The 12,691-nt window shown below is 41.8% G+C and overlaps 1 protein-coding gene across 3 annotated transcripts in view; it reads left to right on the top strand.

Moving 5' to 3' along the window:
- The window catches only part of ttbk1a (tau tubulin kinase 1a), a 67,061-nt gene extending 56,074 nt beyond the window's left edge, over positions 1-10,987 (top strand). For all 3 annotated transcript variants that reach the window (XM_045205563.1, XM_045205562.1, XM_045205561.1), the window contains exons 15-16: positions 6,810-8,305; positions 8,637-10,987. In XM_045205563.1, the coding sequence (XP_045061498.1) occupies positions 6,810-8,305; positions 8,637-9,069 (1,929 nt within the window). In that variant the 3' untranslated portion in view covers positions 9,070-10,987. The remainder of the gene's footprint in view (positions 1-6,809; positions 8,306-8,636) is intronic.
- The last annotated feature ends 1,704 nt before the right edge of the window (positions 10,988-12,691 follow it).

The raw sequence follows: 12,691 nt of genomic DNA, 5'->3' as shown, positions 1-12,691 counted from the left end.
GACTTAACAGGAGAACATGGTCACTGTTGGGCCCAGGTAGAAAATATTGATGCAAAATATGAGAAACGCAATAAATAGGATATGCTAAGGGTGCTTGGGGAAAAAAATGTTACGCCATTTTGGAGAAACAAGGTTAAGAGGAAAGGAGGAGAGGATTGGTTATTTCCACACTCATTTTACGCCACTTTCTCTCCATCTCCAACCAATGAGGTATTGGACACATAAGTGGGTAGCAGTTGTAATGTAAAGGGCATGCATTGTAGATGTAGCCAAGTGAAATAATGTACAGTATAGAAATGAATTGTATAGAATTGCACCTCAGTTTAGGAATACTTGACCCGTGACATCACAGGCTTCACACTGCACTGTAAGCTGATGTTGTTACACGCCAAGGTTTTTTGGATGTCTTTTCAACATTTAATGAACGTTTTATGCTGTTATTTTACTGATGTCTTCTTGTAATAACCATGTATCTCTTGGCTTTGTGTTCCCTGTTTTGCTGAAACCATTGTGAAGAGGAACGATACTACTGTATTTCTGAAATGGCATAACCACATACAGCCTTCTTATTTGGTCTTCTCAATGAGTAGGATCTTATGTTTCTTTTATGATTGCTTTTGTCAATGCGCCAAAGGGCTACGCTTACAAAAATATGCACCACTTTTACTTTTGCCAAGCTTTGCATTTAAGATGTTTGCATTTACTTAACAGCACTAAGAAGCAAGCAAGCATCCCTCTCTGAATGTCGCCTCGGTCGCTGATTAGAAAAGATAACTGTTCCGTCAGTTCATTTCTCGCTGCTTGGTTCGCCGATTTTCTGCAAATCATGCTAGTCGTTTTGTGTATAGCACCATGTAACGAGCACTACTCAGTGAATGTCCTGAGAGTGGATTAGCTGCTAACACATGCAAACCGTTCCTTGACATTATTGGCACTGCTATTAAAAATATATTATGTTTTTTGTACTTTTTTGTCCGTTGTTCTCGGTAAAACAAATCTCGCCATAATACTCTCAATCAAAACAGGATGTTGAACGTTGTCACTGAACTCTGAAAATAACACAGGCAATTTTGAAATTGTATTGTACAAGACTGTTTTCATACTTCTAACACAATTTGCATGATATAACAAAAGATCAAACTTCTGGCTATAAATGTATAGTAGGGTCGTTCTATGAAATGAGTCTTTTGCGTCCCTTTGATATTTTAAGAAGATATTGTGCACCAATATTGAATTCTAAAAGCCTGTTATGTTAAATGAAGTACCCTTTAATATAGACCAAGGACAATTCAATAAATATTTTTATAATATGAATAAAGACTTGCTAAAGTGCCAGCATTTTGACAGGTCCCTCCTCACGTTTTTCCGACTTAACCAAAAAAAAATATTAACCCAAAAAAATCCCAAGTCTTCACCATCATTGTAAAGCTATAGTTTCGTCGTTGCTTTGACAAAGTCATTTCTGAAAGATTATTATATATTTCATGTGATTAATTTATGTCTGTCCCTCATTTTAAAGTCAACCCTGTTAACCGAACTCTCATTTTGATATGGTGAAACTATTAATTCTATTGAACATCTAAAAGTCCAATCATAGTGTGAAAGCAGGTGAGCTGGTTCTACTCTTTTTGGCAATTTTCTGGTGTTTTGTGGTGGAAAACTGAGGGTGTCGCGCATAACACGTCAACCCTGTTATAAATTAGGTGAAATCCAAAGTTTTGTTTGACCAAGTTGTACTACTCAAAGGGCACCCAATTGGTGGAACAACCCAGTAATCTTTCGGTGACTTCTGTATATTATCACTGGTAAAGGGATAGTCCCAGTTGGTATTAGATAGAACTTCCTGGCCCCGCTCGCCTGTGGGGAAAACAACCTGTGGTTACCTAGGTTACCCCATTGGCTCACAGCAAAAATGTGACCTTTTTCAAACGCAATTTTCTTGTTGTCTGCTTGTTTTAGTCAATTACAAAATTACATTTAAGAAAAGTAAAATATGTCTAAAGACTTTTCAACATTGCCTGTGTTTTCAGTACTTAGAAAAACGTAATATTGTAGGGCTTCCCTCATGCCCCTTTTCATGACGGTGCTAGCTAGCTACTGGCCGCAACATTAAGCTAGCCAAGACCAACGGCTCTATTTCCCTACGTGGGAGCATTGAGAAACTGTAGGTTGAGATGTACATTGAACAACACAGCAGCTTTTCCGCATGTTTTGTTATTTCTGTATAACTAAAAATCAACTACGAAGTTGGCTCTTTTACAATGGGGGTCAATGGGAAAGAATGTTTGTTTTCCCCAATTTGTGGGCGTGGAATTCCTTATTATTATGTGAATATTGACTCGGAGTATACTCACGGATCAAATATGTATTTCAAGTTGCAGCGAAGAGGTACTTGCATTTTCAGTTGACAAACAATTATGTGATTAACACCTTATTTTAATTTAACAGATTGCAAGTTAAACATATTCAGTTCACGTCACTGATACATGAACATATCTTCCATATGTTCTGCATATCCTGTCCTATAGTCTGAAAAATTACTTGTTTTCGCAAGGCTTTGTGTCCAACCTATTGTAAATGGATAGCAGTATAGGTTGAGAGATCTGCTGCGAAATCCACAGGACATGAGCAAAGCATCTGTTGTGAAATATTGTCAACTGTTTACTGCGGCAGAAATCCCTTTTAGCCATGGACTAAGAGTGATTGAAAATGCCATAGATGTGATGCATGTGTAACATGTAACATATCACATATAACACTACACAAAGCCACTGCACCTGTAAAGTACACTGTATGCTCAGAAAGCCCCCTAACCCTTAGGCTTTCAAGTTGAGTTAAGATAAAAGCATGACGTGGTCTTGTATAGAATTATGACCTTGAATTACAGAGTTATATATGTCAACGATAGCCTAGAATTTGAAAGAGTGTTTTCAGTCTATAAGTCTTAAGTGTTGAATGACTTTAATATTTTATGCATCTCCTTAAGGACAATTTACTGAAAATTAAGATATACCGTAAAACTTAAACGCAGTCTCAAATAGCCGCCTGTCCCTTTTAATAGCCGGGCAACGGCACACATTTCAGCAAGTAAACGCCTGTTTCAAATGAACGCCGGGTCTAAATGAATTGTTTAAGGTTACCATGAATTACCATGAATTGTTTACGAGGTTTAATGTTTGATTTGTTACATTAAATAATTCAGTAATGACTCCAACAAATTATGGCAATCATCCATTTTTATCGCCAGTAAGAAACTGCTAGCCGTTGGCTGCTAACAGATGAGAACTGCTAGCTAACTGGCAAGCACAAAAACAGTCAACAACATCGGGAGTACAGACCCCCAGAGATTGGCAGATCAACCTCTTGTGGCGAAAGTAAGAACTGCCGAAAATGCACAGTCAAAGGATAATAATTATTCTGTCAAGGAAAAGTTTATTTTTATTTTTAAATAGAGGCATTCTAAGACAAAATAAATATGACAGTGTGTAAATGATAAGACATTAGTCCAGGAAATGAATAAATTGAATAAAATGCGCCTGTTGTGTTCAGTGATGTAAGCTAGATGCTCTGCTACCCGACCCAAGCCCGAGGGCCCTGACGTTATACGTTGGGTTAGTGCCGGGTAGGGCCTGTTTTTTCATCAATAACTAGGGTAAGGGTAGGGCTCGGGTATCACTAAATTGATCATTAACATTTTGAAGCTGAGCCATTTGCTTGTGCTCTGCTGCACAGTACACATCATGGTGTCAGAAGTGCTTCAACCTCGTCAAATATAAGACAAGAACATTGTTCGAGTCTACAGGCGAGATTATTTTCCTGAAAAGAATAATGTTCAAAGCGCATGCACAGAGCCGCGTGCACAGAGTGCATGCACTGAGTGCATGCAGCAGCGTAGGTAGCAAGGGACAGAAAGACGAGCAGCTAATGGATACTAACGGAGGAAGTTATTTCCGATTTCGAGTTCGGGTAAGGCCTGAAATTTGGCAGAAGCAAACGGGCCTGGGTAGGGTTTGGGCTTAAAATGGCCATAAAAAATGTATGCCCGTGCAGGGCTCTAATGTAGGAAAATAAACGCCCGGGCTATTGAAGTTTTACAGTACATAATTTTTTTGACTGCAAACTGTTCATCTGACCAGATTTGAAAAGTGGATATCCGTTAATTAAAAAAGAAAATAGGGTATAGTGCATTATATGATTGATGTATTTGTAGAGATATGAATTTGTTCAATGAAGCTGCAATGACCATTTTGGATAATCTATTAAGTTTATTTATGTCTGTATGTTTTTTAATTTGGTGTCCCTCAAAAAACAATCGTTATCTCCATTTCAGTACATTCACATGCACAGCCTAAAGAAATAGATAGATAGATTTCTGTCAAAATGTTGGAAATTAATGAACGTTCATCTTCATATTTGGAAACACTGACCTATTCATTGTCTGTGTTTGTCAGCACTTGAACATACTTGCAATAAAAAACAGAGGGCTCAAGAGATAGTAGAAGGTACTGTATGATAGAATTGTGAAATAAAAAAAGAGTAGTGAGCATAACTGCAGTATTTATCAAGCGTGATCCGTGAGTGTCTTTTAGATGTACGATATACTGTATATACATGTGTAAGCATTTTTTGTATCACAATACAATTGTACAGTCTGCTTGTAATATTTACAGGTAAAAAGCATGTATTTTAAACTTTTTGTAAATCAACAAAACGTATGTACATATATACATACAATTCAATAAATATTCCATTCCCAGTGGGCAAAACTGGTTGAAATTATATATTTTTTATATTAAAACTGGTTGAAAATACATAATTTTTACCAGTTTGCCTACTGATTTTCAGTTAATCTGTAGTAGCATGCAAGATAGTTGGTTTTAGTGTGTATATACTACAGTATTGTATGTCAAATCTTTATGAAGGGAAACACTTGAAAATCACAAGATATTGGACTGCGTCTCTAAAAGGGAAAGCCCTTCAATGCATTTTTGTGCCTTTTCTATCAATGTATGTAATCTAGACAATCTTTAAAAGCCTGTGTATAACCAAAACAACATTAAATCGTTTGGGGAAACAATTTTGTCCCTCGTTTTGTTCTTTATGAAGTTATCTTAGGTATGTTCACATTACAAAATCTTGGGTGTTTTCCCAGTTTTGTCCCCATTTACATAATGTGAATCGAGCCATACAGTGCTTTCGGAAAGTATTCAGACCCCTTGACTTTTTCCCAAAAAAATTTACGTTAAAGCCTTATTCTAAAATGGATTAAATAGTTTTTTTCCCTCACCAATCACTACACAATACCCCATAATGACAAAGCAAAATCAGGTTTTTAGACATTTTTGCAATCACATTTACATAAGTATTCAGACCATTTACTCAGTTCTTTGTTGAAGTACCTTTGGCATCAATTACAGCCTCGAGTCTTCTTGGGTATGACGCTACGAGCTTGGTACACCTGCATTTGGGGAGTTTCTCCCATTCTTCTCTGCAGATCCTCTCAAGCTCTGACAGGTCTCTCCAGAGATGTTAGATCGGGTTCAAGTCCGGGCTCTGGCTTGGCCACTCAAGGACATTCAGAGACTTGTCCCGAAGCCACTCCTGCGTTGTCTTGGCTGTGTGCTTAGGGTCGTTGTCCTGTTGGAAGGTGAACCTTTGCCCCAGTCTGAGGTCCTGAGCGCTCTTGAGCAGGTTTTCATCAAGGATCTCTCTGTACTTTGCTCCGTTCATCTTTCCCTCTATCCTGACTAGTCTCCCAGTCCCTGCCGCTGAAAAACATCCCCACAGTATGAGGCTGCCACCACCATGCTTCACCATAGGGATGGTGCCAGGTTTCCTCCAGACGTGACGCTTGGCATTCAGGCCAAAGAGTTCAATCTTGGTTTCATCAGACCAGAGAATCTTGTTTCTCATGGTATCAGTCCTTTAGGTGCCTTTTGGAAAACTCCAAGCGGGCTGTCATGTGCCTTTTACTGAGGAGTGGCTTCTGTCTGGCCACTTCCATGCTGCAGAGATGGTTGTCCTTCTGGAAGGTTCTCCCATCTCCACAGAGGAACTCTGGATCTCTGTCAAAGTGACCATCAGGTTCTTGGTCACCTCCCTGACCAAGGCCCTTCTCCCCTGATTGCACAGTTTGGCCGGGTGTCCAGCTCTAGTAAGAGTCTTAGTGGTTCCAAGCTTCTTCCATTTAAGAATGATGGAGGCCACTGTGTTCTTGGGGACCTTCAATGCTGCATATATTTTTTGGTATCCTTCCCCAGATCTATGCCTCGACACAATCCTGTCTCGGAGCTCTACGGACAATTTCTTCGACCTCATGGCTTGGTTTTTGCTCTGACATGCACTGTCAACTGTGGGACCTTATATAGACAGGTGTGTGCCTTTCCAAAGCATGTCCAAACTATTGAATTTACCACGGGTGAACTACAATCAATTGAATTTACCACAGGTGGAAACATCTCAAGGATGATCAATGGAAACAAGATGCACCTGAGTCTCATAGCAAAGGGTCTGAATACTTATGTAAGGTATTTCTGTTTTTTATTTTTTATAAATTTGCTAAAACCTGTTTGCGCTTTGTCATTATGGGGTATTGTGTGTAGATTGATGAGGGAAAAAAATAATTGAATCCTTTTTAGAATAAAGCTGTAACGTAACAAAATGTGGAAAAAGTCAAGGGGTCTGAATACTTTCCGAATGCACTGTATCTTCCAAAATGCCTATGGTTTTATATTTCTTGCCTTGACCATATTTCCAGCATGCCTCTTGTTCCAAGTGCAAAAGTCATTATTTAATTGCATCTTTTGTAGGTGATCATGTCTCCAACTGAGCACAATGGCCTATCTCAGCCCTGTCCAGACTTCAGGACCAAGGGCCAGATGGACGAGAAGGAGCATTTCCACATCCTTCCCCAGCTCCAGGTCAAGAGGGCTGACTTCCTCACCGTCATGCTGACCGGCACCCTTCCTCAGCGGCGAACCTTCGCAGCGGCTCTGCCGGCAGAGAACGAGGTCCAGGAGCCCCAGGGCCCGCGGGACGATGACGTAACCAAGAGCGAGTCGAACAGCGAGGCCAGCCAAAAAAGCACAGAGCGGAGCCAGGATGGGGCCCCTGATACCCTCATGGCCGAGGACGGTCCCAGGGGCCCCCGGGAACCCGCCTCGGCCGCAGATGCCGACCCTGACTTGGAGGACGGCTCCAAGACCCTGGTTCTGTTCTCGCCGGGGGATACCCGGAAGTCTCCATCCACTGGGGGGGAACACGCCCTGCTGGAGGTTGACTTCGGGACGCCGTCTGCCTCTACCCCTAGGAACGATATACCTCTGGTGGGTGCGGGCAGCCAGCCAGAGCTCTCCTTCACACTGAGGTCGGACTTGAGGCCATCCACTCCTATCGCCCCCGCGTCTCCCCCCTTCACCAAAGTCGAGCGCACCTTTGTCCACATCGCAGAGACTTCCCACTTTAATATAATGTCTTCCAGAGGTCAGACCGCAAAGGAGAGCAGCAACCGCTGCGACCTCTCGGACGTTACCCAGGAGGCCTCACCATGGGAAGGAGACGCCCGTGACCAGACCGGACATGTCGAACAGGGTGAGGAATCCCAGTGTCCTTCCAGAGAGCCCCAATCCCATTCTATCCCAGACGTGACCCTGGAGAATGGCGTCATGCGCACCAAACCGGACGACCGCCCACCGCTGGTCTTCGTCAAGTCCTTGGAGCCTGTCCCGGAAGCCATGTCGCCCATTCTGGAACACAAAACTCTCTCTGCAGATCCCAACCAGGGGCCATTGTCTACCGAACATGTTGCGGAGTCCAACGCTGAACTACCGCATACCGCCCTCAGGCCGAGGATCAAAAGCCGCATTCCGGTTTTACTGTCTGAAGAGGAAACAGGCTCGGAGCGTTCAGCCTCGCTCTCTTCCCGGGCACGACTACGGAAGAGAGCCCGGCAACTGGACCTGGCACGCATGGTGGTGCAGAAGCAGCAGGGCCGCTGGATGAGGCTGCCCTTGGGGACATCCTCCTCTCTGTCCTCCGGTGACGGGAGGGCCTCCGAGACGCTCTCCACCACCGGCTCGGAGGAAGACACCCACGCCTCGGACGAGTCCCTGGCCAGGAGGAGCTCATGTCTGAAGGCCAGGGCAGGGGCTGGAGGGGACCAAGGCCAGACGGAGTGGCGCAGCAGGATCCCCAGGCCCGTCACCCCCATCAAGAGGCCCTCGGGGCGGCTGGAGGCCGCCATGCCCTCCCCTCTCACGCTGCTAGGATCGGGCATTTGTAGAGATGCATCCACCTTTGGTAATGGGTAGGTAGTCTTCACAACATCATGTTTGCAAACATAATATTATAACATTGTATGGCTCATTGGTTATCACAGTAATTGAAAATACCCTTGATTGTTTTAATATAATTCATGAAAATACTTCTTTGCATTGCCAAATATCGAGAGTTTAGCCATTGCCATTTCTGTCAAAGACGGTCTGATTTCTGTCGTTTATGACCTAAACTTAATTTGATTGGTTGAAAGGTGTCATGTTACTTTAAAGTTTTGTTATGATTTTTGTGAAAACACTTGAAAATGATGACTCATCAAAGGGGGGAAGGATTAACTCTTATTCCATCTATTCTCATTTCAGGCTCCAAGTTCAGAAAATAGGACTGAGCACTCTCCCGACCCAGAGGCGGTCTCAACCTCTGCAGACCGGCTCCTCCTCTTCCATCTCCTGTCCGAGGCCCTGTCCTGTCCCCACCCAGCCCTGCTTCAGCCCCCGCATGCCCCTGCGCTGTGTTTTCATGACCCGACGCAGCCTAAGCACCTCCCACTGCAGGACAGACAGCCCCTCCCCCCAGCGTGTCCATCCAACTAGACAGTCCCTCTCTGTCCGGCCCACAACTGCCCCTCCGCTCCGGCCCAGGGCTAATACTACTACTACCACCATGAAACGGGCCAACTCACAGGACCCCTTTACCCAGGCATCCACCGCCATGCCTGCCAGAATCCGAGCCAAATCCACGGGCCCTGCCAAAACGAAACAAAGCACAGGGGACAAGATGGCTGCCGCGAGATAGTAAACAGATTCACTGGGAAGAAATGCGTACACTTCTCTGTTGTCCTCAGAGAGACTCAATGCCTCAAAAAGCTCCAGCCCGACCCCAAATTAAGACTGACGCGGTTTCCCATCTTTTTTTATCTTTCAATGACCTCCTTTGATCCAAATCATGAACCTCTACTAACTAGACCATGACAACAACTTTTACAAGAGGAACCATACTGAACGATCTTCATGAGCTTCCAGTCAAATAACTTTTAGTCAATGTCACGAGGAGCAATGCTATCGTGGTGCTATGTGTACGCTGTTCACTGGTGCATTGTATACATTTTCCTTTTGTTTCTGAGGTTGAACATTTCTTTAGGTTTGTGGATTTTGCATCCTATATGCAAGAAATTAATTTGAACAAACGTCTCACACCGATATACTAAGTTATCATCGACAATATGCTGCTCGCTTTACATTGCATGGTATAGATATCACAAACACTTTTGATAAGTTGAATAATGTTAAGGACATGTACGAAAGTCTCAATCTTCCAATGGTCTGACGCGATAACCAATTTTGATAGAATGCAAAGGCCAAAATCATTCCCAACTCTGGTCATATTTGTTAAAAGAGGAAGGTTGGATTATGGGGTAGATTACTGCCAATATTAAGTGGATGCAGAAGTAATATTGCTGGCCTTCTTGTTAGCGTGTGACAATGGGCATGCTTTATATCATTCTATTTTTTGGGGTATTTGATTATATTTAGTGTATATAATATGATAATTTCTTGAAAAATACATCTTTATTTTTTATCTTATGAAAACAACCTGTATATTTTGTCTTTCCTCTTCTGTTGAACAATGTTGGCACATGTGCCTGTTTTTTTACGCATGAGAAAAATAGGGTTAACTTTGAGCGATAGATACCTGTTCTGACAATGAAATGATAGGTGGATCATTGAAACCCATGTTTTGTGTTTGTATTGGGTAAATGAAACCTACAGTTGCAGGTCACTGAACTAAAGTAAAATCATGGTAATGTGGAATGACTATTTCCTGTTTCATTTCTACACTGTTTGCCAGATATAACCATCGCCCCTAGAAAGGTCTACTTCTTGTTTTTATCCTCTCCTTCTAATCAGGGACTGATTCACCAGGTGAACACCAGGTGACACCAGATGAGTGCAATAAAGTACCTGGTAGAAACAAAAATCAGAAGTTTTTTGGCCCTCCAGGACTGAACAGTCCTGGGCAACTGAATGGGTCTGGAAGGTTCCTTATCAGGGTGAATTGACTCAGAGACACATTTTTTAAGTGTTTTCACATATTTAGGTAATTTCATTTTCAAGAGGTAAAGTTACAGTACAGACGTGTACAAAAACGACATGCTGTTGAATACCATACACAATCAAATAGTCAAATATTTCATGGACACACACACACATTTCACCTCACAGCAGTAAGTCCAGTCTCTCCCTAGTTTAGGGGCAGGCAGCTTCTCTAACTGTCTGTCTCCAATCAATATTATTTTCCATATCAGAATATTCCTGAGCAAGTACATAACCCACATTTGAATACTATTAATGCTATTAAATGTATCTTTGATCCATCCCAACAGGAAGCAATAGATAACAAAAAGAATACAAGTTATGCACATAAGAGTATGTTTCATTGCGGTGCATTGCAGTGTAGTACTGTGCTGAGACTAATGGTCTCTTGGAGTTGCCCTTTCAATTCTGTTATATATGCACTGAAAGCTGAACCTATGAGACCTGAGAGATATCCAGTAGAAGGGAGGCCTCCCTTTCCCTTTCTCCCCGCCCCCACTTTTTCCATGCAAGCATGTGAGTTGGCACATGGTCTCTCCCTCCCTAACTCCCTGAGGTTACATTGACGTCTTGTAAAATGTTCAATAAAAATATTAAAATCCAAAATGAATATGATGTAAGACGTGGTAGAACATTGAGTATGTTTACATGCACACTAATCATTATATATGAAGCTGATTATGGCAGTAGGCCATGTATGACATTAGACATGTAAACACCTTACTCTGCCTATCTTAATCAGTGTAAGGTCATAATCTAAGTAAGCATATGCCGATTAAAACACTTGAATTTTTTTGCAATATTTCAAAATTATTAGGACATGTAAACACCTTAATGGGCATTCCAGCAGTGTATTTGATCTGCACATGTGCTAGCACCAGCAGTGCTCTTTTGCGTGAGTGAAGTGAGTTCGGAAAAACTAAAAGTTATGCATCTTAGAAATAGTTTTCACATACAAAATGTATATGTCTGAAATCAGAATCAAACAAGCTTCCCAAAAATAACATGGTCACTTTGGTTATTTTGATTGCCGATTTTTCTGCATTTATCAAAGTCCCATCAAGTAGCCTGATTTTAGACAGGATTATTAGGGAAATCATTCTTCTTGCAATGCATGTAAACGTATTAATCAAACTATTATATTAATCTGAGTGCATGTAAACATACCAAGTGAGAGCAGAGATAGGTCATGTGATTATTTACATCAATGAAAATCTAAATACCAGAATACAGGACTTGCGAGAATGAATGAACTAGGGAAATAATGTTGGGTTAGCTAAAAAGCCAACGATACTGGAGAGTTGACATTTGTTGTATCTTGTTGACCAGAGGGTATCAAACGAAGCAAGCTAGATCTACTCAGGGTTTTCTAAAGCTTCACATTCAGTTAGCTTCACATTCCAGCTCAGGCTTCATACGATGGTGGATAATGCTCGTCCGCGTGCCGCTAACTCTAGCAGGCTTGTAACTGCGTGTGCATGTAGCACATGACTAGTCGAACACCAAACTCTTCATTGAGACAATGCTGAAACATCAATCCATGGGCGAGTCAGTGCCACATTTTCATTTGTGACGAAATCAAAATGAAAGAAAAGTTATCTTGCAAATTCAGCAGGCTATGGTGTGAAATACGCTTTTAGAAGTGCCGTCTTTATTTTATTACTTATCGTTAATGCCGTCTTGGTGTTACATTGCGTGAAGTTTAAAATGCATTCTGTCATTACTAAATGTATAATGTGATATATTTTAACATTTAAAAAATGTAACACAAAAATAACATTTGATTATTAAAATATTTAATCAGTCGTCTTCCTTAAACGAAGGGGATGATGCTGCAATCTTTGCAAGAGGGAGGGAATCTGATTTTATAGATACACACGGCGAGGCTTGGCGTGGCTTAACGTAACCAAGCTCCCGAGTAGGGTACAGCCGTAGGGTACTCCCGCTACTCCCATGTAATTAGCCTAACTTTGGCGTCATCCTAAGCAAACTACTGACACTTTTTTGTAGTTTCAATAAATGTTTTCAGCAGGCTCACGTCGTTATAAACATATTTGGCTGTCACAGCAACAAATTATTTGCATTATACTTATTCTGCCACTAATTTGTTACCCGACCTGCTAACACCGACAGTAAAGCTAGTAAAGCTGTCATTATACTTCAGTCACTGTTTGTTTACCCCTAGCTTTTTCGCCGGTTAGCTGACTGGCTAGTGAAAGAAGTTCATCTCGATCTAATTCGCTAGTCATAGATATGTTGCGTAACTACTTCCAGTCTTTGCCTGCCCATTGAATAGTCTAGGTATTTAGAAAAGTTGATTATTG

This window comes from Coregonus clupeaformis, chromosome 20, assembly GCF_020615455.1.
Source record: "Coregonus clupeaformis isolate EN_2021a chromosome 20, ASM2061545v1, whole genome shotgun sequence".
NCBI classification, from domain to species: domain Eukaryota; kingdom Metazoa; phylum Chordata; class Actinopteri; order Salmoniformes; family Salmonidae; genus Coregonus; species Coregonus clupeaformis.
Note: the sequence above shows the minus strand (reverse complement) of the source record. Positions and strands in the feature narration are given on the sequence as shown.